The 23,806-nt window shown below is 25.8% G+C and overlaps 1 protein-coding gene across 1 annotated transcript; it reads right to left on the reverse strand.

Annotated features, from left to right (window-relative positions):
* Positions 1-6,672: 6,672 nt before the first annotated feature.
* On the reverse strand, positions 6,673-13,492 carry LOC145829493 (protein KTI12 homolog). Its single transcript, XM_082937307.1, has 4 exons — positions 13,200-13,492; positions 10,729-10,872; positions 7,428-7,636; positions 6,673-7,270 (listed from the first exon to the last, which is right to left on the reverse strand). Exons 1-4 carry the CDS (start codon positions 13,453-13,455, stop codon positions 7,046-7,048), a joined length of 834 nt encoding a protein of 277 aa, XP_082793433.1. The 5' UTR covers positions 13,456-13,492; the 3' UTR covers positions 6,673-7,045.
* Between the last annotated feature and the right edge of the window lie 10,314 nt (positions 13,493-23,806).

Raw genomic sequence — 23,806 nt, forward strand, 5'->3', positions numbered from 1 at the left:
GAGTTACCTATTTAGTACAGACTAGATTGAGAAACGGTAACTTATAAGTTTGTACATTTTTGGTCATAATAGTTCAAATTCGACAAAAAAAAATTGTCACACACTTAGACTATGACTGTGTGAAGAATTTAAATCTCAGGCTAGTTTAGTCATTTTTCAGTTTTTGGCTTGAATTGCTTTTTGTATGGTAAAACATTGAATAGTTTTGGTCACTCAGACTGACTTTTTTACTTCAAAGAGTGGTAAACTAAATTTATGATGTATGTTTTGTTCAATGCACAGTGTTGTTTTGAATTAAAGTATATTTTAAATGTTAAGTCTTGCAGCTGATATAATTTATATTATTATTTATATTAATTGTACTCATATAAGTGTGAACAATTAGTGTTTCGAAAAAATCCCAGAAAAGCTTGGAATTTGACAATTTATACTTATAAAATCTGAAAAAGCCTTGAGTATGAGATTTATCAAAAAAACCTGAAATAGTAAACAATTTTACATGTTAAGTAATGAAATTTCGATTTGACACAAAAATCTACCATATAAATATTTTTTATTAAAAAACACATTTAAAGGAGCTTAACAGTATCTTGTAAATTTGTCTATATTATTTAAGACATTTTTTTTAGCTTCAATTTAATTTTATACTAAAAATAGAGGCAAAAAGTTATATTTTTAAAACTTTTATATTAGTGCTTTGCCCCTCTGCTTTTAAAGTTTCTTTAACTATTCTTGTTTTTTGTATTGGAACTGCACCTATAAATTTTACTAAAATGTCGAAATTAGGAAAACCACCTGTATTAAAAATTCCAAAATGAGCAATATCTGCTGAATCAGTTCTCTCATCTTAACAGATTGATTTTGTTAATAATAATTAATAATTTGGGTTATGCGGCTTAATAATCTTCAGACATTTCCTAAACACGACTTCTTGTTGATGTTGAAGAAATAAACTAAAATATTTAATTAACGCCAACACAACTTATTTAAATAAATTTTCAACTCTAAACAGTATCTTTTTTAGTAATTACTTTTCCTACTTTATAACTTGCCTCAACAGATATTTTTTTGATCAGTCTGTAGTTACTGAAAAAGATCATGTGTGTTGTTTAAGCGATTCATTTTTTGTTTCTCGCAATAACTCCAAACTAACGTATTGTAGTTCTTATAGCTCCTCTTATAACTCACATTTGCTCTTTTTAAATGCAATATTTGCATAGCAGATAAAAAATTGCTATAATGCTCAATAAAAATAGTTTTTTTTAATTCATTAATAGCTTAATAAATTTATATACATCTGTTAAAAATATTTAAAATCTTAGTTGTCCATTTAGGCTGAATTATAATATTTTTTCTAGTTATATAATTAATTCACTGTTAATAAACTTCGATATTTCTTTATTTTGTGAACCTTATTGTATACATGGTTGCCAAACATTCAGGCTAGTTTGAAAATCTTAAAAACTAAGACTAGGTTAAAGCTATTTAAGAATTTTTTTTAAAGCTCAGGTGTATCTGAAACTTTTATTTCAAACACTTTCAATAAATCTTTGATTTCTCAGAATAGTTTTTATGACAGTAGTGTAGTTTATTTATTGTAATAGTTTTTGTCTATTTACATATTGTGCTTTTTTATCATAATGATATTTTAGTTATGATTTAAGCTTGATTAACAGAAAGTTTTAAGCTATTTTAAATTATAATAATCTTTAATATAATTCAGACATTTTTGCTTTTAAAGTGGCAACCGTATAAAAGACTAATTTATTACTAATAAAGTATTTTATTAAAGTATTTAAGCCTTAATTATGTTAAAATACTTGATTTAGCTTAAATACAGTATAAATAGGTATTAAATTTATTAAATTAACTAATCACTGAATTTTCAAAAGAGTGCAAACTATTTAAGACGCAAAAAATATTTTTAAAAGCTAATATTTTTAAAATATGAAAAAGTGGTTCATAATATAAAAAATGTATAAAAGTGACCCATAAATGTTTTTCAAGCTCGGTTTTTATAGAGAGTTAGGTTGCCAGAATAATAACAAAAATAACTTACTAAGTTTAACTCGTTAAGTTTTTAAGAAAGTACATACTTTATTAAAGCTTAAGTGCATTAAACAATGTAAATTCCATTCAAATAGATATTTATATATTAAATAGGCATTCTACGTGTAGCTAAAAGTTATTTAAAGTAATAAATTGAATAAAAGTAAAACTATCTCTGGTGTGACCAAAACTAAAACTAAAAGATTATTAAAATATCACTAAAACTAAAACTGTGGCCCGCGAAGATTTTGAAAACTTGAAATTTGGCCCGCGAGCACCGACTGCCTGCCGACCCCTGTCCTAGGACCTGGTGCACGAAGAACCTTTTATTATCGATTCGTACACCACGGACACCTTTAACGCCTTGTCCAAGATAAATGCTATATTTTATTAAACTAAATTTTTTATAATTTATTTCTACAGACAATAAAGGTTCAGATTTAACAAATATTACATCAAATGATGACCACAATGTAGAAATGGAAAAGAAAACTAAATCTGATAAGTTTTATTCAAGTGGTGAAAATTTTAATGCTTGTGATACGAAATCCAGAGAGTTTGAAGGTGAAAGTAACTTATTTTTATAAGAACAACTTAACTAAAAATGTGTAACTTTACAGCTGTTGACTATTTATTTAACACTTTCTTATTTAGCACTTAATATCATAAAATTTTCACTTATAGGTAAAAAAGTTGTTTATGCTTAAATTAAAGTTTTATATATATTTTTTGATTTTCATATGATAATTTTATTAGATTTTTCTAACATTTAATTAAGCTTCAGGTTTTATAAATATGCATCAAACTACGATCAAAAAGTAGAAATTCAAGTTAAAACTGAATATAATAAGTTTTTTGCAAATAGTAAAAAGTTATTTGTGATATGAAACCGATAGAATACTAAAAGTTTGTTGTATTTATAAAAACAATCAACTTTAAAATTAGTGAAGATTTTTGTTGTAACTTATTCATTTAAGACTTTTAATTCAATATATTGAAGTTCTAAGTTATGATTTAAAAGTCGTAAAAGTTTTTAACTTTAAGCTTTTTTCATAGTGTTTTTATTTTTATTTTTAGGAGACAGTAATGTCAACCACCGAATGAAGGCAACAAGTACTACTCGTAGATCAAAAACTAATTGTCCAGTTAACGGTGAATGTCTTACTAAAGGAGTCATTTATAAAGCAAAAGCTATGCATAACAATAAGGTAAATATTTTCATTGGTTGAACTGGAAGACAATTCAAAAGTAGATTTTATGAACATACGCAATCCTTTAGAAATGAAAAAAAGAAAGAAAGTACAACATTAAGTAGATTTATTCACAAATTCAAAAATGGCAATGTTGATTGGAGAAAAATGATAAAATGGGAGATTATTCGTCGCAGTAACCAAAATAGACCTAGTAAAATTTGCACTCTTTGCAGTTAGGAGAGACTTGAAATTGTATTTGCAGACAACAACAAACTTTTAAATTTGAGATCAGAATTAGTGGGAAAATGTAGACATTTCACAAAATTTTATTTGAAGTCTTAATTTACTAAATTTAAGTTTAAATACCTACCTTTGTTTTTGTTAAATGACTTTGTTTTTTATATTGTCTTTTGTTTTTTGTTATTATTGTATTTTACGTTAATGATAATTTATCTTGCTAAAAATTACTGAAATTTAATTAACTATCTAATTACTCATCTAAAACTATATAAAGTGTTTGTCCATTACAACTTGTTAGTTTGTTTACTTGTGATCATAGCTTTAGCGTGAAACAATTGTTAAGTAGTAAACTCAATTAAACTTTTGTCTTAATGTAGTTTTTAGTCGTAGCTTAATTTTGTAACTAGTAAGTATTAGATATAGTATACAGAATTCTTGGATAGCTTTTATCAGTTTAAAGCTATACTAAGTGTAACATTCTGATCAATAAAAATAATTAGTACAATTACTTTTATATAGATTATAAAATAAGGTATGTCATTTAAACCAATCAAACATACACATATTATTGATAATAATTTTCAGATTGTAGATCTGCCACTAAAAAGCTTGATAAAATTTTTGTATGCCCGATTTGCAAAAAAAGTATGTTAGTAAGGAAAAATTTAATCAACACAAGAAGATACATGATAAAGTGCATCAATGTAAAGCTTGCTAGAAAGGTTTTGGAAGTAAGTACAATCTTGATAGGCACATTAGAACTCATACAGGTGAAAAACCTTATCACTGTTCGATTTTTGATAAAATATTTGCTCAAGTAAATTATATCAGACAACTCACATTGACGAGAGAAATTTCAAGTGTACTATATGACCGGATAAAAGAAGCATTAAAATTAAACAAACCTTGAAAAAACACATGGTTTATCATTATGAACCATAACACTCATGTCAAACCTGTGATAAAAAGTTTCATACAATTTACAGTTACTAGTACATAAAGCAACTGTCAGTGATGTGAGAAATTTTAAGTTCGAGATATGCCCAAATAAAAGAAGTTTCAAAACTAAAGGTCAATTATCTACTAACGTGAAGTACCATTATGAACCGACTCATTCCTGTCAAAAATTCTATGCTTCATCAGATTTGAAAGCACATGACAAAAGAAACACATGATAATTGTACCAAATACATGATTAATATTGGTAACTTAAATTCTAAGTGAGTCTAACTTTAGTTTAAGAAAAACTAATTTTTTGTTATCAAAAAGCTTTAGTGATATTTACAAATTATCTTGTGTTCACTTACCAGCATTATAAATGCTATGTGTAGTTAAAAAAAGTAATTTATTTTTTTTCCTTATAAATTGTTTTACGTTTTAAAAATTCTCTTAGTTTATTAACTGTATACATGGTGTAAGACTCAATAACCGAAGGTTTTTTCCTACACTAGGTCATTGGACCAAACTTTTTGAGCAATTTTCTGTCGTTTAATAAACAACAATTCAGCTTCTTCTTTAGTGAGTTTTTTGTTATTCAAAGAGTAAAAATATGTAAATAAAAAAGTAGATAGTTTAAAAACCATTTTCAAATAAAAAATGATAAAAAGAAAATAAATGATTTCTTTTATTTAAAAAGGATTGAAATAGACTCTTAATCATTTGTTATTAATAGCCTAACATAAGATTAAAAAAGGTTTATAAAAGATAAAACTAAACACATTAAAACTTTTTTGAAAGAGCGTTTTTAAATGAATTAAAAAATTACTACATCAAAGGTAGGGACTTAGGCTAGGGGTTAAGCAGAAATCTACGGTCAGCGACGTATTTTGTACATTTTTTGCAATACAACCAATCTTTTTAATAAAAAATTCATGTTTGATTTTAACTAGACTTGTGAGTTCTAATTTATTAAATATTGCTACACATTTCATCTTAAAACTGTTTTTATCTTGTCAATAGTTTTTCTTTAATAATTTATGGCGGCTCACGAATGACTCTTTCTTAACTAACAAGGGCCGTTACTGACCCTTGTACTAAATAGTTACCACCATATTAAAAAAAACTACTAAGGTAAAAACAAAGTTTTAGAGTTACTTATTTACAAAAATTACGTTTGAAAAATTGAATTAAATTTATTTTGAAAATATATTTTATAAACATAAGGAACATGTTAAAATATATACTTATTAAATTTCTTTTAAAGGTTAAAAATTACAAGTTATTATTACAGAACTTACTAAAAAAATCATGAAAAAAAAGACATCAGCTATCAAATTAAAAAAAACAAAGATTTTAATTGTATATTTTTATTCGAAACCTATCATTACTTGTCTGTAATTCAAACTTATATGAAAGTAGAGCGTTATTTATCGAAAGACCATTATACAGGGTTGGCACTCGTTTTTTCGAAAATTTTTCCAGGTTTTTAAAAGTACACATTTTTGGATCTATTTTTAGTTTAAAGTAAAATCTAAGGTAAGAAACTGTTAAATAGTATAAAAAGATTGAAAAGGTACTGTAAAGCTACTTAAAACGTGTTTTTTGATAAAAAAAAATTTGGTGATGACAAAATTTTTTTTATCTATATGATAATTTTTTTGAGTCAAACTGAAATTTTACTACTGAACATGTTAAAATTCCAAGTTTTTCGTTCAAAATTCCAGGTTTTTTAAGTTTTTTTTTTGCCTAAATTGTCAAATTCCAGGTTTTTCCAGGATTCCAGGTAAAGTGGCAACCCTGATTATAGTAGCCCATTATTTTAAGAATGCATAGCTCAAATTGTATTTTTATGTATGTTCCTAATTATATTGTTAATAATGGTTTATTATTAAATGTAAAGCCTTGTACAACTAGATTTGTTCTTTACTTTATACTGTTTTTTATAACAAGTATTGAAACTTATTACGAAAGTAGTAAGTTAAGTTTTTATTTACCAAAAACTATTAGTGTGATAAATAGTGTAGTAAAAAAATGATAATTGGTGAAGAAATTATTTAATAATATTTTCATTACTTCAACTGTTTCAAATATTTTTACAAAAAGGGTTTCTTTCTCATAGTTAATTTAAACAAAATATACGTAAGGAAAATTAAGAACGACTTATTAATCTAAAATATTACTGTAAAAACTATGAAAAAACACAAAGTTCATTAAACCTCGTTTTCTTGCTAAAACATAAAAAATAAAATAATTCATAATTTTGTATTCTTCAACAATAATGGAAAGAAAAAGAGCATACATACTAATGTTTAAACATTAAATAAGAACTTAAAACAAAAAGTAAAAAAGTAAAAAAATATTTTGTGTCATTTAATAAAGAAGGTTTAAAACTCGTTATTTTAGAATTTAGCTATAATAAGTGAAATTTTATAGATTTAGCATTATATAGCATTTACATTTAATTATAAAAAACTATTAGTTTTCAAAATCATTATAAATTTCAAACTTCGTAGAACCTATAAAAATAGTTATCATAAACCAAAAATAAATAAATAAGTATGTCTAAACATTAATAGCCTAAAATCATATAGTTTTCATATGAAAAACATACACAGCTAGAAAAATCATACGATGGCATTTGCAAGGAAATGAAGAAAGTTGTTAGGTACAAGTTTGGGGTCTTGCAGGGGGTTTGCTTTGATGAAGTTGAAAAACTGCTTCCTCTGTCGCCTCATCTCCCCTATAGTCAGCTTGCTGGTAATGATGTACTTTTCATCTGTGCCCGGAACTTCCACTTCTGAACCCAATTCTTGAGTTTTCTGTGCTGCCAGTATAGCCGTTACTATAGCCTGTGTTAGACAAATTATTTCAATATTTATTACAAGGAGTTTTCATAGATAACTAACTTTAAAAAAAAAAAAAAATCCTTACTCATTATCATGCATTTTTAAACAAAATTAAAAACAAATAGAACTAATAGTAATAGAAACAGCAACAAAAACTTACTTGCAACTGCTGGTCGACTTCGTTCACGAAATTCGACGACTGCAGGGGGGGATTTTGCGTCGACCTGTTCGCCTTCTGCTTGTTGCTGCCGAACAGAGTGGCGCAAATCTCCTCATACGGCAGTGGCATGTCGGAGGTTCCGTGGACGAAGAAGAAGGGGGAATCCCATCGCGTCATCGGGTTCGGCTCTTCGAACCGGTCGAACAATTCTGGTATTTATTTTCAATTACTGGTGTGTACTAACATGCAAAATGAAAGATAACACAATATGGTGTAATGGGAATAAAAAGTTTACATTGACGATAAAGTAAGTATCTAATAACATAAATCTATATCAATTTGCAGAATGTAGACGTAATAGTTACTGATTTTCAAATGTTTTCGTTGTTTTGTATAAATACTTTATTGGTTCTTCATCAAACCACGATATGATTTAGAAATAATAAACTAACAGAGATAAAAATTGAAAATCCTAAAGTTCTAAAGCAATTTAACACAAAATGTCAAATGTTGTATTTTTAGTAGTTAAAAAAGCAACTGTTCAGAATTTTTGATGCAAAAGTCATATTATACAAAATGTACTTACTTTGTTACCAAAATCTAAATAAGAAAGAAAAATAAGACAAATACTTTGAAGAATTCATGGTTGCCACTGATCAAGCTGAGAAAAATTTCCTGACTTTTTACCGAAATGTTCCTGTTTTTTCTAAATCAAACTCTTAAATTAAACTTATTCTAAAATACATAATCTAACAATTGAAACTATATGAAGCTTTCAATCTAATTTTAATACAGGTTAAAAACAACAGTTTTTTGCTGAATTCTATCATCAAACTTCCAGTACATCACTTAAACCATTTGTGTATGATTGATGTTTGTAATAAACAGCTCTATCCGCAAAATACTTGTACTATTACCTTATAAACACAGTTTGTCGGAAAAAAGACACAATTTTTTAGCATTTCCTAGCATAAATGTATCTAGATAAACAAACGACATATAAGGAACTTTTACAATTAAAAAAGAATATACTTAAGAAACTGTAAAAAGACATATAAAAAGTAAACTATATATCTGTTGTGTAAAATATTTCCTATTATCATTTAGTATAAAATTTGTAACAAATAAATATACTCTTATTTACTTTAAAAACTTAAGTTACTCTACAAAAAAAAACAAATAATAAGTAAACTTAATCTTGGCATATACCTCTCTTATAACCTATTTTATAAATTTAAACAATTTTGAAAAAAATATAAAGAGGTAAAGTATACACATTAACTTGTTACATAAAGTATTAAATTAACTGCTTAGTTATAAAGAACTCAATTATTTACGTAAAAAAAAACACTTTGATTCTAAAATTATGCTAGATAAACTTTTGTGTATATATCACAGTTTCACTATGGAATGGAAGTGTCCTTGCTACAGATCATCAATACTAAAAAGCTTACAAAATCTGCTTGTTAAAGTAGTAGGGTACTTGTTCAATATGTTAATAGAAAATTTTTGCAATTTTATAAAGGATGTTTTACTAATTTATACCTGGTGAAGGCATCGGAAATAAAATTAAATATTTTTGTAAATTTCTAGGAAAATTTTAGATTTTTTTTCTGACTTTAAAGGACTTTTAATTAATTTTTAGCATTTGAAGGCTTTGGAAAACAAGGAATTTTGTAAATTTAAAATGACAAAATCTGTCTTTTTTTCATTTTATCAAATTTCCTGACTTTTTTTCAAAACCTCCCATTTTTTCCTGACTTTTCCTGACCGAGTGGCAACCCAGGAAGATTCATACTTTTCGAATGCAAAACAAGCATTTTTAAATGTTGAATCATTTGTTTAAGTGCAAACCATGTAAAATAAACAAATAGGAGTTCAAAATTACAACTTTAACAGTTCTAGAACCTTGTGTGCAGTCAAACCTTTAAATTTGGTATAAAAGATAAAAAGAATAAAATTAAAACTATTCATAATAGCTTAGCAAACTGAAGATCAAAAATTACATATATCTTATGAATTACTTCTTTTTTAAACTATTTTTTATTCTTCTGTACATCTATCACTCTTACTTAAGCCAAATTAGAGAAGTCTTAGGCTTTAAGTAAACTTATCACCATGATTCTAACTTTTACATCAGAACTTAAAAATTTTGTCAAGGAAAAAAATTTAATTTTTTATTGTTTTATTTTGACAATAAAGGTCTATAAAATGTACAAATATCTTATCGAAATTCGTTAGCATCATTTATTTTCGAAACAAAACGTACATACAAGTGTTAGTAAAAAAATCAAATTAAACAAAAAATAATAATGACACTTTCTATCATTGTGTAAAATAAGAGTTAGGTGCTTTTAAGATACGTTTTATTATCTTAATATAAATATTAAAGACTTAACAAAATTACTAACTTAACTATCTTTAAAAAACTTTTAAAAATAATAACAACAAAAATATGTCTTGTATGATTTAAAATGAACTTGATAAAACCAAACCGATATTTTCTTGATTTTTAAATTTATGTACTTAACTACTTACAGAGATTAGCTAGTCTAAAAATAAAATAAATAATGACTTGTATTTAAATATACATAAATAATGTCAAAAAGATACATACAAAATGCGTAATAAAAGAGCTTAGCTAATTAAGCAACATTGTAAACGCTTCTATAACAAAGGCAACTAGGGGGAAATATAATTAAAAAAAATATGTCAAAACATGTTGAGAATTTTATAGCATTTGATAATGTTGAAATAAGAAAAGCAACAATAAATGTTGCAAAAAGATTGTTAATTAGTGAGCGTCTGGTAAATAGTGCTAAAAAGGCGAAGTATAACATCTCATTGTTTAAAATACTGCAGCAGTTTGCACATCTCTTTCGCTTATATGATTTTAGATCAATTATAATTGTGTTTACTGTCTTGTTTAATTATTTATGCTGTACTAGTATGTTTTTGTGTGTATTTCGTTAACTAATTTTATGTTTATTTAATTAGAATTCATTAATTTAATTATTATTATACTAGTAAATGCTATTATCCATGATAAAAGTAGCAAAATAAGCTAGATTTTAAAATAAACAAAAAAATTGAGCTTGGTCTTGCAGTGTTTACATAAAAAAATTAAAATTTAAGTTGTAATTTATATATACATAATCAAAATTTCATTACAATTAATTTGTATTAAAGCAACAAAAAGTTTTATTATAAGGATTATAGCCTCAAGAACTTTAATTTACAGTTTAAATACTGAAAAAAACAAAGAACCTAATACTTTTTATAATAGATTATAAAAGCTCACCTTTTATTATTAATTCAGAATACTGCTCCTTTTCTGGTTTTTTCTGATTACATTTCAGAATATCATCTTCGGATGCATCACAATGTATTACACAGTAAGTAGTGCGGCAGTATTTTGCTATGCAGTTTAACTCATATCTGTAGCCTGCAATAATTGTATTTGTATTGTTTAAGAAGTGTAAATGTTGAAACTTAAACTTAAAAAAATTAAGTAAAAAATGCTTTAAAACTGTTGCTTAATAGTACTACAACATATAATATAAAAATAAAAATTAAGACTATAGAAAGTAAAATAATTTCTTACAATAATTAACATGGGCATTAATTTAAAAGCTCTAAGTATATTTAACTTTTTACAGGGTGGCCTTTGATTTTTGAAAAATTTCTTCCAGGTTTTTGAACGTACAAATTTTTGGGTCTATTTATAGTTTAAAGTTAAATTTAAGGTAAAAAACTTGTGTATAACAAGATTGAAAATATACTACTTAAAGTTCCTTAAATGAGTTTTTTACTAAAAAAATTTGATGATGATACATTTATTTTATCTATATGATAGACTTTTATATAAAATCAAACTTTTACTACTTAACATGGAAAAGTTGTTTAAAATTCCAGGTTTTTCTAGTTTTTCTTTATTAAAATTTCCTTAAATTTTGGGTTCTTACAGGTTTAAAGTCTAAAATGTCAAAATGCAGGCTTTTCAAGGATTCCAGGTTTAGTGGCCACCCTGTTTTGAGATACAGTCACTTAAAGTAACTAATTAAGGCCATAGAGGGGGTAAGCCATGTTTTTACAAGTTGATCTTATTTTAAAGAATTTTTTCTAAGCTTAAGGTGATTTTAATGGTTTTAAAAAACTTGAATTATTTTTTGAGACATGACCAGTCAAATTTGGGTCGCATAATAGGTTCCCTATGGGAAGGGAAAACTAAAACAGCAAAAAAAGACTTTTTTTTTAAATCTATCTCCACCTACATTTTTCAAGCAATCTTTTTCAAACTTTCACACTCTTATCTTTATACAATAACAAAAAAACGTTACTTTAGAATTTAAAAAAAAATTGTAAAAATATTATTTTTCTAAAAAAAAACACTTTTTTTTTTTTTTTTTTGTGATACTTTTTTTTTACATTATTAAAATTCTAAAGTAACATTTTTTCCTTTTAATATAAGGAACATTTCCTGAAAATTTGAAGAAGATTGCTTGAAAAATGAAGGAGGAGATGGATTTCTAGTGAATTTTTAAATTTCCAAGAAAATTGACCCAAAAAAATTTGCGGTTCATACATTTGTATCAGAAACTTTTTACAAAAAATAAAATATCTAAAAAGTTAAATGATATTTTTGAATTTTATAAAAACAGGCTTGTAGTTTGTATTTAAAGCTTTCATATTTAAAGCCAAAGTTAATTTTTGTAAAAAAAAAATGTCGGACCCCCCTATGGCCTTAACCAGCTACTTTTTTTGTCTTTTTTTATATAAAAATTTGTTTATTATTAGTTTTATAATTCAAACTAAAAGATGGAAGATATAGACTTTTAGTGAATTTTTACAATGAGAAAATTGAGATGCATGGAAACTTTTGAAAAAGTTATAATAACATCTCAAGAGTTAACTTTTTTTAACCTATAAATCCTGGCTTATGGTTTATTATATTATATCTATATAAAACCAAAGTTTTAATTTTGTAAAAAAAATATGTTGGAACCCCCATGACCTCAATACAGCAATTTTTTATTTAACAAAAATTATAAAATTATCTATGTTTTACTGCTTAAAAAAATATTTTTTTATTTAAACTTAAGTTAAACTTGTAAAATTCTTGGCAATTCATAAATTATGCTTTACTAACAATATATTAACTCAATTATCATTAATAATTTTAGTTTTACTAGCATGTTTTTTATAACTTTGTATAAGCGTGTCAGAATTAATTTAAATTTAATTTTTTTAATCAATCTTCAAAACTGTTTTACATTTCATTTAACTTTTGAAAAACTATTAAGTAGATTCAAAAGGCTTTAAGTTTTAAAGTTAATACTTTCATAATTAGTTCCAAATGGTATTTTAATACAATAAAATTCCTTCCAATAACAGAATCATACTGGACTTTTAGAAAACACAAACTTTTTAGATATGATCTTGTTGTAAAAAATTTAGAATAATAAACTATTAAACTTATAAGGTCCATAAACTTAAATATAAATATTAGCGCTATACATGGTTTATTCTAAGTTACAAATATTTAAAAACATATAATTAGCTTTTAATAAATTTTTAAGGTCAACTTTCATTTTAGTTAAAAACTGATTATTATCAATTCTGGATGTTTTAAAATGTATGAAAAATTTATGTAAAAAGTAAAAATAATTTTTCATTTATAGGAAAGGAAGTGTTATTTATATACTTTAGTTTTAATTTAAAAAACAATGATTTCATTGAAATAAATGTTTAAATTACAAAAATATTTTTTACCTTTAATATAATTCATGGAATCTGCTATTACAAATGTTTCTTTAGAAAGATGCCTTTCTACTGCAGATTTGAGTGAACCTCTAACCACTTTTTCTTTATTTGAGTCTGCATAAACACTGTTTCTATCTAAATCTTCCTTGTCACCTACTATCATTACTTTGCAGCCAGAATGATTTTTTTCTAAATACTTTTTTAGTTGGTAGCTTCTAAAAGTTTTACCAACAGATGGTTTTCCACACATTACAATAAGAGGCATGTTTTTATATGATAAACAATAAACTAAGTAACTTAAATTCTTCTAAAAATAGTGATGTATTAAAATCTAAAACAATTAAACTAGTTAGCTTTTGAAAAAAACATATGCTAATAATTATTTCACAAAACTCAAAAAAATGTGTACCAAATTTTAGAATACTGTTATATTAGTATACAAAGTTAGCAATATAAGAAGCAAAATAGTCAGCCTGGGAGATAAAAAAAACTAACATTGATACACCAAACTAGGTTGAGTCTACAAAAAGTAAAAATAAAAGAGCAAATTTTTAAATATTGCTATTCAAGCTAGAATACATAGCAATATCATAATGTTAACAAAATGACTTAACAAAAAAGTCAGTAGTTTTAGTCAAACAATTGATATTACAATCACAAAAATAGATTGAGATTTGGAAAAAATAAAACAAAGCTAATTTGAGTTTTCAAAAAAAAACTGCAAACAAGCTTGAAGTTATTAAAAATTAAATGAAGTTATTAAGTTTCTAGGTAAAATTACCTAAATTTAACTGATATCCAGCACATAAATTGCAAAAATTTTTGTTCTTTCAAACTTTAAAAATAACAAGGTAAATACTCAACTACTAAATTAAAAGTACAACCGATGATGTTTAAGGACTTTTCATAACCTTAACTCTGGCTCTAGTTATTTTATTTGGAAACAGGCAGGGTCTGGATATAAAAATGTACAAAAAAAAAACAAATCAGTGTTATAAGTATATATTATAAAATTACGTATTATAAAATGTAATGATTAACTATTAGACTGTTCACAAAACTTATATAGATATACTTAAATGCACACAGTATTAATACTTATATTCAAGTAAAACCACTTATTTATAAACTATACTTGATTTAGGTAAACTTATATAAATAAATACTTTAAGCGATGAAAATTTTTGTTGGAATCATCTTTAATGTAATTTTACTATAGCCAAAAGTTAATCATGTTTTATATTAGTTTTTTGTCAATAAAAAAGTAGTAGCTTTTGTCAAAATACATCTCCTAAAATTCTTATTTATTTGTTATAAAAAAGATACCAGACTACTTCTGTTGCTTGGTATTAAACTAATTTTATTCATTTTTTTATTGGCTAAAGTTGCTGTATGGAAGTAAAAAAATTATATAACCATTAACAAAACAATAGAATAGCCAAGTAATTTGTTATCAATTTGCCACATATATACCCTTTTTAGTATGGAAAACCATTTTTATACTGGTCAGATTAAAAAAGTTTGGGTTATGGTTGGTTTTAGGGGCGCGTATTTTACTTATTAAATTCATCTTTTTCAAAGGTACTTTTTGACATTATATTCAATTTTTTATATTAGCAGGGCTATGCCCTGCTAATATTTACATTTATTATCATAGTTGCTACAGTACTAAACTATATTTACTTTGGGCACATGTCAAAATTGCATTACGACAAAATTGCACGAAGACAAATTTGCACGAGATGACAAAATTTTACAATCAAAATTTTTCACCAAGGGTCAATTTTGAACGAAGATACTTTTGCTCACAGACAAATTTGCACGAGAAGACAAAATTTCAGGATAGGACAAAATTGCACAAAGACAATTTTGCATCAAGGGTCAATTTTGCACAAAGATACTTTTTCACCGAAATTTCCGCGGTGGGAAAAAGTTTCAAGAAGACATTTTGTAACCAAAATGTATGTTTTGATGTTTTTAAATGACCGCCAAGGCAAGGGGCGTTAGACGCTTTTAAACGGTTTTTGTTTTTACGCTCAGTTCAACCATAAGACCGTGCGGAAGGCACACACAACTTAAAACCTAAGACACTAATTGCATTTAAGAACTTTTTATGATTTTTATTTTATAAGATCTTTATACCTACTTGTATTGTTTTGTGATCAGTTTAGCAATCGTTGTGCATGAAGCACGACATATTTTAAGACTCTGTATTATTAGTATGACCTATTTTATTATTTAAGATTGTGACATTCAGAACATTTCAAGAACATTTTTATTGTAGAATTTGGTGTTTACTTGTTGTGTATACTTGTTGTATATTTGCAGTTTTATTGAACTGATATGATAGCTGCTTTACCACTTCTGTTTTCTAGTTATCATATTAATATCACTTTTTCAATAAACTCACTTCATCAAAGAAATTATATATATTAAGGTTATTACATATTTAGTAATTACTAAGTTAAACCTTATGAGTAACAATTTAGTAAAAGCCTTAGGAGTTAAACGCAATGAGCGTTTAGCACAAAAAAGGGGACTTTAACCAATTAAAGGTAATTCCTACCACAGGCCCTGTTGGACTAAAGTTTTTGCACAAAGGGGCAATTTTGCTCAAGAGTACAAAAAAAACAGAACAATAGTGTAAAAAAAATAACTAACTAAACAAAAAAGTAACTGACCGAGGGTAAGAGTTTAAGGTAACAGTGATAGTAAAATTTAAAAAAATTATAAGTATTGTTATTTAAAAAATAAGTAAATTATTAAATAAAAATAAATTAATAAGAAAAAAAAGCTAGCAGATGAGAGTTAGGGGTAGAAGTATAAAAACTTGATAAAAAAATAATAATCAACGAAAGAAAAAAAAGATAAGTTATCGACCGAGGGTAAGGATTAGGGGTAACAATTGTAGTAAAAAAAACAAAAAAGTTTATTTATAAAAACTCTTACACAAATAAATACAATTTTTTAGTTTAAATGATAATCTTTTATTTTAAACATTTTCAGTAAGATTAATCATTACAGAATCAATTGTTTATGTTAGTTTATATCTAAACTTTCCCCTTCACTCGCTGTATAAATGAGCCTTAATTTAATAAGTCATTTCGTTATAAATCATTCTTTATTACTATTGTTTTGGTTAAATCAAAATATATTTTTGTTACATAAGCATCGATTAAATCATGTCAATTAAAGCTTAGCAAATAGTTTTAGAGTACAATAATTTAAGTAAAATTTTAACAATTTGATTTAATCTTTCAATTCTATAAATGTTCTTTTTTTCGTTTTCACCATAACATTTTATTATAATAATAAATTAGCAGTAATAATTTAATTTTTCCACTGATTTTGTCTTGTAAAAATAAAAAACAAACATATTTATCTTTTAAATATAATTTTGTTTGAAGTTTAAGTAGTTTTTAGTATAGTTGTTTTTATTATAGTTATCTTTTTATTGTGTAAAGCATCTTTTAGAGAAAATCAAATAATTCTGATTATTAATCATTGTTCAAATAATAATTAATAGATTTATTTTTGAAATTAGAAACTAGCTTCATGGTTAGATTTTTTATTTTGCTCTTTCTGTTTTAAGATAAGTTTTTGTTGAATTTGCTAATGCTTGCTAGTAAAAAAAAGGTTTAAAATATTATTTATACTAAAAATATTTTTTGCAATTTTAATAATGTGTCTTTGTTTCATTTACATTTCATTTCTTATAAAGTAAAACTTATCTCTGTAGTACAAATGTTTTTCTTTTGGTTAGACTTCGTTAATTTATTTCATTTTTTTTGAATATTAAAAAGAGGAGTGGATCTTTTGATCTAAAAATGAAGAAAAATTGTTTTTTTGATAAATATATAACATTTTTAAAACTAGCACATTTAATGCAATTGCATTATGCAGTTATTTGAAACAAAGTACTTTAAAGTGATTAAAAAAAACTTGTTTTGTTATTATAAATTTTAGTCAACTTAAATAAAATAAATGTTACTTTACTATAAAACATTGTAAGTTCTTTTGCTGTTTTTATTTTAAATAGTTTACACCAATGAAGTTGCTAAAAATATCAAATGAGTATTTTATATATACTTATTTAAAAATTTTTTATTAGCTTTACAGATAATTATAACTACTTAGGAAATGCAAGAGTAATTAAACATAGACATCTGTGTTAATTTAGAATGTTTTAAACTTTCTTTTTTACAGATTAAGGTTTTAAAATTTATTTTTATGTTCACAATCTTAATTGTTGAAATTTCGTTCCCATTTTCAATATTTAAAACAAATTAAATTTTGTTTTTACCTACTTGTACGAAAAGTTGAGACAAATACAGTTATAAATTGTTTATTTAGAAGACACATGTAAGAAATAATCTATCTGAACCTTATTAATAGTAGCTGTTAGCAATTATTATTACAAATAAATTGTAAGCAATAACTATACAGGTTAAAACTATATCAGCATATAAAGCTTCTAAAACACTTAACAATACTCATCACGTGGTTTAAAACGACCACTTTATAAAGATATAAAATCGATTTTAAAGTGTTTTACTTGCATCATCTTAAATAACATGAAGAAAGAATGTTTTTAAACTAAAAAGTTTTGTCACTATTTAAGCAATAAGTTTATACAAGTTTGAATGTAATGACAGTGTTAACTTTATAATACGTTAAAAAAAAAAACTTTACAGCTTTAATAAAAACAATTTTAAGATTATTAACAACTAGTTCTTTGTGTAATTGTTTTTATTAATTTACTTCATTTCTATATTTTACTATTGCTGTTACCCCTAATCCTTACCCTCGTTCGGTAACTTTGTTTTATTTTTTCCTTCATTCTTTTTAATAACTTTTTTTTACTTTTACCCCTAACTCTTTTTTTCTTCTTAATTAATTTATGTTTATTTATTCATTTTCTTGTTTTTTTTAACTATATTTATAAACTAGTTTTTATTTTCACTATCACTAAAACCTCTTATCCTTACCATCGTCAGTAACAATATTTTGAATTTTATCAAGTTATCTTTTAGTTTCTTTTAAGTCCAGTGCAAAATTGACTTTTGAAGTAAAATTGTCTTAGTGCAATTTTATCCCTTCGTGCAAATTTGTCTAGGTGCAAAAGTATCTTCGTACAAATTGAACCTCTGTGCAATTTTGTCTTCGTGCAATTTAGTCCCTTGGTGCAAACTTGTCTTCATGCAAAATTGACCCTTGGTGCAATTTTGTCTTCGTGAAATTTTGTCATCTCGTGCAAATTTGTCTGTGAGCAAAAGTATCTTCGTTCAAAATTGACCCTTGGTGAAAAATTTTGAATGTAAAATTTTGTCATCTCGTGCAAATTTGTCTTTGTGCAATTTTGTCGTAATGCAATTTTGACATGTGCCCAAAGTAAATATAGTTTAGTACTGTAGCAACTATGATAATAAATGTCAAAAATAAATAATTGTATTAGATATAAAATACAATTTTACATTCACAGTACATAGAACAAGCAAAAAATATTCACAATTAAAATAATCATTATTCACATGCTTATGTAAAAATAATTAGATGTCAAAATAACAACTATTTTTAAAGTTTTAGTCTCAAAAAATTTATAAATTATAAATAATAACCTTTTACTTTATACAACAAAACTAGGATGTAGGGACCGCATAACCTTGAAAAAGTAATAGCCTAACTAAACAAAAACCCTAAGAAAATCTCAGCAACCATTCCTTTTCTTAAGTCTGGAATGTTAGATGGAGAAATGGAAAAATTTTCACCTCTGGAGATAAATGATTGACAGTGCCATTGAGATAATAAACAGTCTAGAGCAGGGTTTCCCAAACTTTTTTGCAAATGGCCCCCTTTAAAGAGTTTGAAAAAGCAATGGCCCCCTTCAACATATAGGTTACTCATAAACTATACATATAAGACCTTTTTTTTTTGCTCTTCATCTGCAACTCAAGAATATCTAGTGTAAGTTTCAAGTTATGGCCTTATGGCCCCCCTGTGGCTCCTTAACTGCTCATGGCCCCCCCTCTTCCTCCTTTGCTGCTCATGGCCCCCTGAGTATCTGTCATGGCCCCCTAGGGGGCCACTTTTCCCACATTGGGAAACCCTGATCTAGAGGAAAACATGGCTGTAATAAACTTTTTAGATATTTTACATTGTGTCATAGCATGGTAATCACTAGAGAAAATTTGGCTTTATTTAAAGTTTAAAAAAATGCTGTACCTGGTCTTATATTGGTAGTTCTGTAAACTAGTAATTTGACTACATCCTTATGGTCTTATAACTTGTTCTTATATGAAAGAAAGTAATTTAGTTTCGGCACAATATTGTTTTTTTTTTATTTTATTTCAATATTTAAATTCAAAAGGTTTATTTCTGAGCTACATAGTCTTTCTGATTCTTTTTTTTTTAATTCACAGTCAGATTTATCAAAAGCTTCTTAATTACAGTTTTTTAATTTTTTAAGTAGACGGATCAAATTAAGGTTTGTTTTTTTATACTTTGGTATTTAGAGAACTTCTTTATCCATAAATTATGAAAAGTTTGTAATTTTATGTTATTATCAGTAGAAAATATCTTGTTTTAATGAAAACATGTATACACCTACTTTATTCTACGCTTCTATTCTCTCATTACAGTAATTATTTTTTTACAGAACCCAGTTGAAGTGTGTTGATTCGTTGACACACAGAAACATATGTTGGTAGAATAAAGGAAGCTTACTGTATAATTTGTTTTTATTAATTTTATGTTAATAAATTTTAGACTGTACATCATAACGATGTTTAGCTTTGTATATCTAATAACCTTAAAAAGAAATGCAAAACATGAGTCCTAAAACTTTTAAAACAATCAAATAAAAGTTTTACTAGTATAGCTTTAAGTTATGCTGTTTATTAAAAGTTTAAAAATATAAAAAAACTAAATAGATAAAAAATTTGTGAGATAAGTTTATTTACCTTTGCAGTAGTCTATATATAAAAATTTTAACACCTGCATACGTTTTAAAAAATTGCGACACACGTAGATGTAGAAATAAGAGGAACTTCGCATCGTTTTGTTTGACGATATTAAAACCTATATGTATTATAAAAATCAATTAAGTAACTTTTTAATAATTTATTAATTTATCGGAGCTTTGAAACAAAGTCAATTTATTTATCAATATTAACAATATTTTTAGTTTACAAACTAAAACTAATTTAAGCTTATTATAATGTTATAAAAAACCTGAAGCTTGTTTTCGTTGCTAGTTTTATACGAAAAGATTTTTGTTGAAAATATAAAACTAAAATTGTTAAAATACCTTCGTTAAAATGTTTTGGTAAAATGAGTTAATAGACGTCGTGCTAAAGTGTCACTCCGTGCTAAAGTGTTTTATTTCTGCAATTGTGTCACTTCGTGCTAAAGTGTCACTCTGTGCTAATGTGTCACTCCGTGCTATAAAATCTCTTTTTGCTAAAGTGTCGCTTTGTGTTTAAGTGACACTTTGTGCTAATGTGTCAATTCGTGCTAAAATGTCACTTTGTGCTGAAATGACACTCCGTGCTAAAATGCTACCTGTGCAAAAGTGAAACCGTGCTTATGTGTCACTCCGTGCTAAAGAGTCTCTCTTTGCTAAGGTTCCCTTTGTGTTAAAGTGTCATTAGTAGTAATGTGTCTCTTCGTGCTAAAGTGTCACAGAAAGTGTCACTCTGTGCTAGTGTGTCACTCCGTGCCTAAGTGTCACTCTATGCTAAAGTGTCACTTTGTGTTAAAATGACACTCCGTGCTAAAATGCTACCTGTGCAAAAGTGACACTGTGCTTATGCGTCACTCCGTGCTAAACAGTCTCTTTTTGCTAAGGTTCCCTTTGTGTTAAAGTGTCACTTAGTAGTAATGTATCTCTTCGTGCTAAAGTGTCACAGAAAGTGTCACTCTGTGCTAGTATGTCACTCCGTGCCTAAGTGTCACTCTATGCTAAAGTGTCACTTTGTGCTAAAATGACTCTTCGTGCTAAAATGTTACCTGTGTTAAAGTGACGCCGTGCTAATATGTCACTCCGTGCTAAAGTGTCACTCTTTGCTAAAGTTTCACTTTGTGCTTCTAAGTCATTACGTACTAAAGTTACGCCCGTGCTTTTCTGATCCGTTCCCACATCACCATTCATACTGACATAATATAAAATAAAATATTTAAGAAACGATTTGCTGTTATGTTGATAAAAAATTGCATCAAATCATACATTAAATTAGTTTAATAATCTGTAGCGCCACCTAAGAAAATTAGTTTCAAACAAATCATTTGCGTTTGTTTTGTACTTCAAAGACTAAATAGCTTACAGTTATTAAAAAAAAAGGAAAATTTCAATGCTTAATCTTTCAAAAAGTAATTCGTTAAAATAAAAACTGTGCATGGTAACAATGCAGAATAATTAGTACTGTGTGAATCTTTTATTCATTTTACTTTTAGTTGAATATTTATTGAGATAAACCATAATATAATGAAAACAATAAATCACCTATTTTCTTAAAAAATAATTTGTTTTATAAAAAATCGTACATAGAGAATGAGCAGAATATTATTTTATATGCATAAAAAAAATATCAAGTCAAAACTATTTGTTTATCGTTAGATTTTCCAAAAAAACTGAAAAAAAGCCATAATGTACCACTTTTTCTATGGGCTACAGCACCATTTATACCAACCCAATATAAAAATAAAATAATAGTTCAGAAACTAGATACTCTAAGCTAAAAGATGATGTATAAAAAATTATTGTGGAAGTAAAGATAAGGATGTGGATGAGCGTCAAAGCTAAAGAACTTTAGTAAAAACCGTAAAAGTTGTACCGTAAATGGAATGACGCTCGTCTGTGGTTGTAACTAATTGATTTATTGTAAAAAGTTATTTAGCTAATTCAAAAAAACTTTTTTCAACAGTCATACAGTTACAAACACACAATCAACTACATTTTATATATTTTATTTATATATTTTTTTTATACAAAAAGTATTTTTTACACCAAAAAGTATTTTCAATATTAAATAAAATCGAAAATGTTCCTATGAATTCTGTTAGTAATATGGACGTATAACTATTTTTCTACAGGCTACAGGATCTTTCAATCAAACTTAAAATAAAAATAGATACTTCAAATAAACAAAAAATAAATTTAAACTGTAATACTAGGGACAAAATTTTAAATGAAGATACTATAAAAAGATGCTGTACTGATACTGATGTTTAATAAAGTTTGTTATACTTGCTAAATTGAAATGTTTTGCCATATTTACCTTTTTAACTAGATATAGCGTAATAAAATATAAATAAAATAACACCAGAGTCCAGAGTCCAGACATACTTTTTTTGTGGAATGTATACTATAAGGCTAGTCTGAGCTGATCTTAAATAAACTGAGTCAGCAAATTTAAAAAAATATTTTTTTTACCCTTACATACCTAACCCACCATACCCAAACATTATAAATATATAAAATAAAGTTTTAAAAATTAAAATTAAAAGTATTTGGAAATGTCCTGGACATGACTTTTAACTGTATCCTGGTTTATGACCCGATAACCGAAAGGTTTTTTCGTACACCAGGTCCTTGGACCAATTATTTTAGCGATTTTTTTTTTCGTTCAATAAGCATATGAAAAAAGCTTATTGACTTAGCTTTTTTCATATTTTTAAAGCTTAGAATTATCTCTAATTATACTAGCCCTTTATTTTAAGTTTTAGTAAAGTTTATTATCTAATGATGTTTGATAAAGTTTTTTTTTTTAACAATCGAGAATTCATAGATTGATATTATTGGTTTTTATAAATCAGTAAAGAATTTTTCACAGCATTGAGCTAGCATAGGAGCTTTGATGATTTATTTGCGACAATTGATATTTATTTACTTTTATTACTTAAAATAGTTTACTATGCTATCTTATGGCAAAGAAAAACAATTCAATGTAACATTTTTTTAATTATTTGATTAAAATATTTTTTGAGCTAAAATTTTTTAAATTTTACTTGTATAATAATCTTATAAAGTTTCTGGTAAACACTTATTATTGTAGTTTTTTGATTTAAAACTTTCACTTATTATTTTTATTTGAGTTGTATATAAGGGGAATACATTTCATTTAAAATCTATTTCAATTAAAAAGTCAATATAGTAAACTTCAAAAATGTATTAAGAAATAAAAATATAGTAACCTCTCCCATCTTTACGCACTCTCGTTTAGTTACACATTTTAAAATTCTGAAAAATTCAAAAAATAAAAATTCTAACTTTTTTAGTATTGTACCAACTAGGTTTATTGTATATTTTTATTTTTTTTATGTCTTTAAATGCTAACTCACCTCTCTATATCTTTAGACTTTGTAAACTTATTCTTTGACTAATTGATAAACATTTAGTTATACCTCAGTATATCAGAAATTTTGTCAACAATATTTTTTATCAAACATTTTTCTTATGTTTTATTTATTCTTCTTAAAAAGAAGGAATCCATTACAGAACCAAATGCATATTTTTGTAAAAGGCTATAGAAACAAACTATAGAAAGTATAGACACCACACTATTTCTTAATTTCAAACAAATGCTTAATTATAAATTAAATTTGGAAAGTAAAATAAA

The sequence above is a fragment of the Thalia democratica genome, chromosome 2 (genome assembly GCF_965202585.1).
Source record: "Thalia democratica chromosome 2, ktThaDemo2.hap1.1, whole genome shotgun sequence".
Classification (NCBI taxonomy): domain Eukaryota; kingdom Metazoa; phylum Chordata; class Thaliacea; order Salpida; family Salpidae; genus Thalia; species Thalia democratica.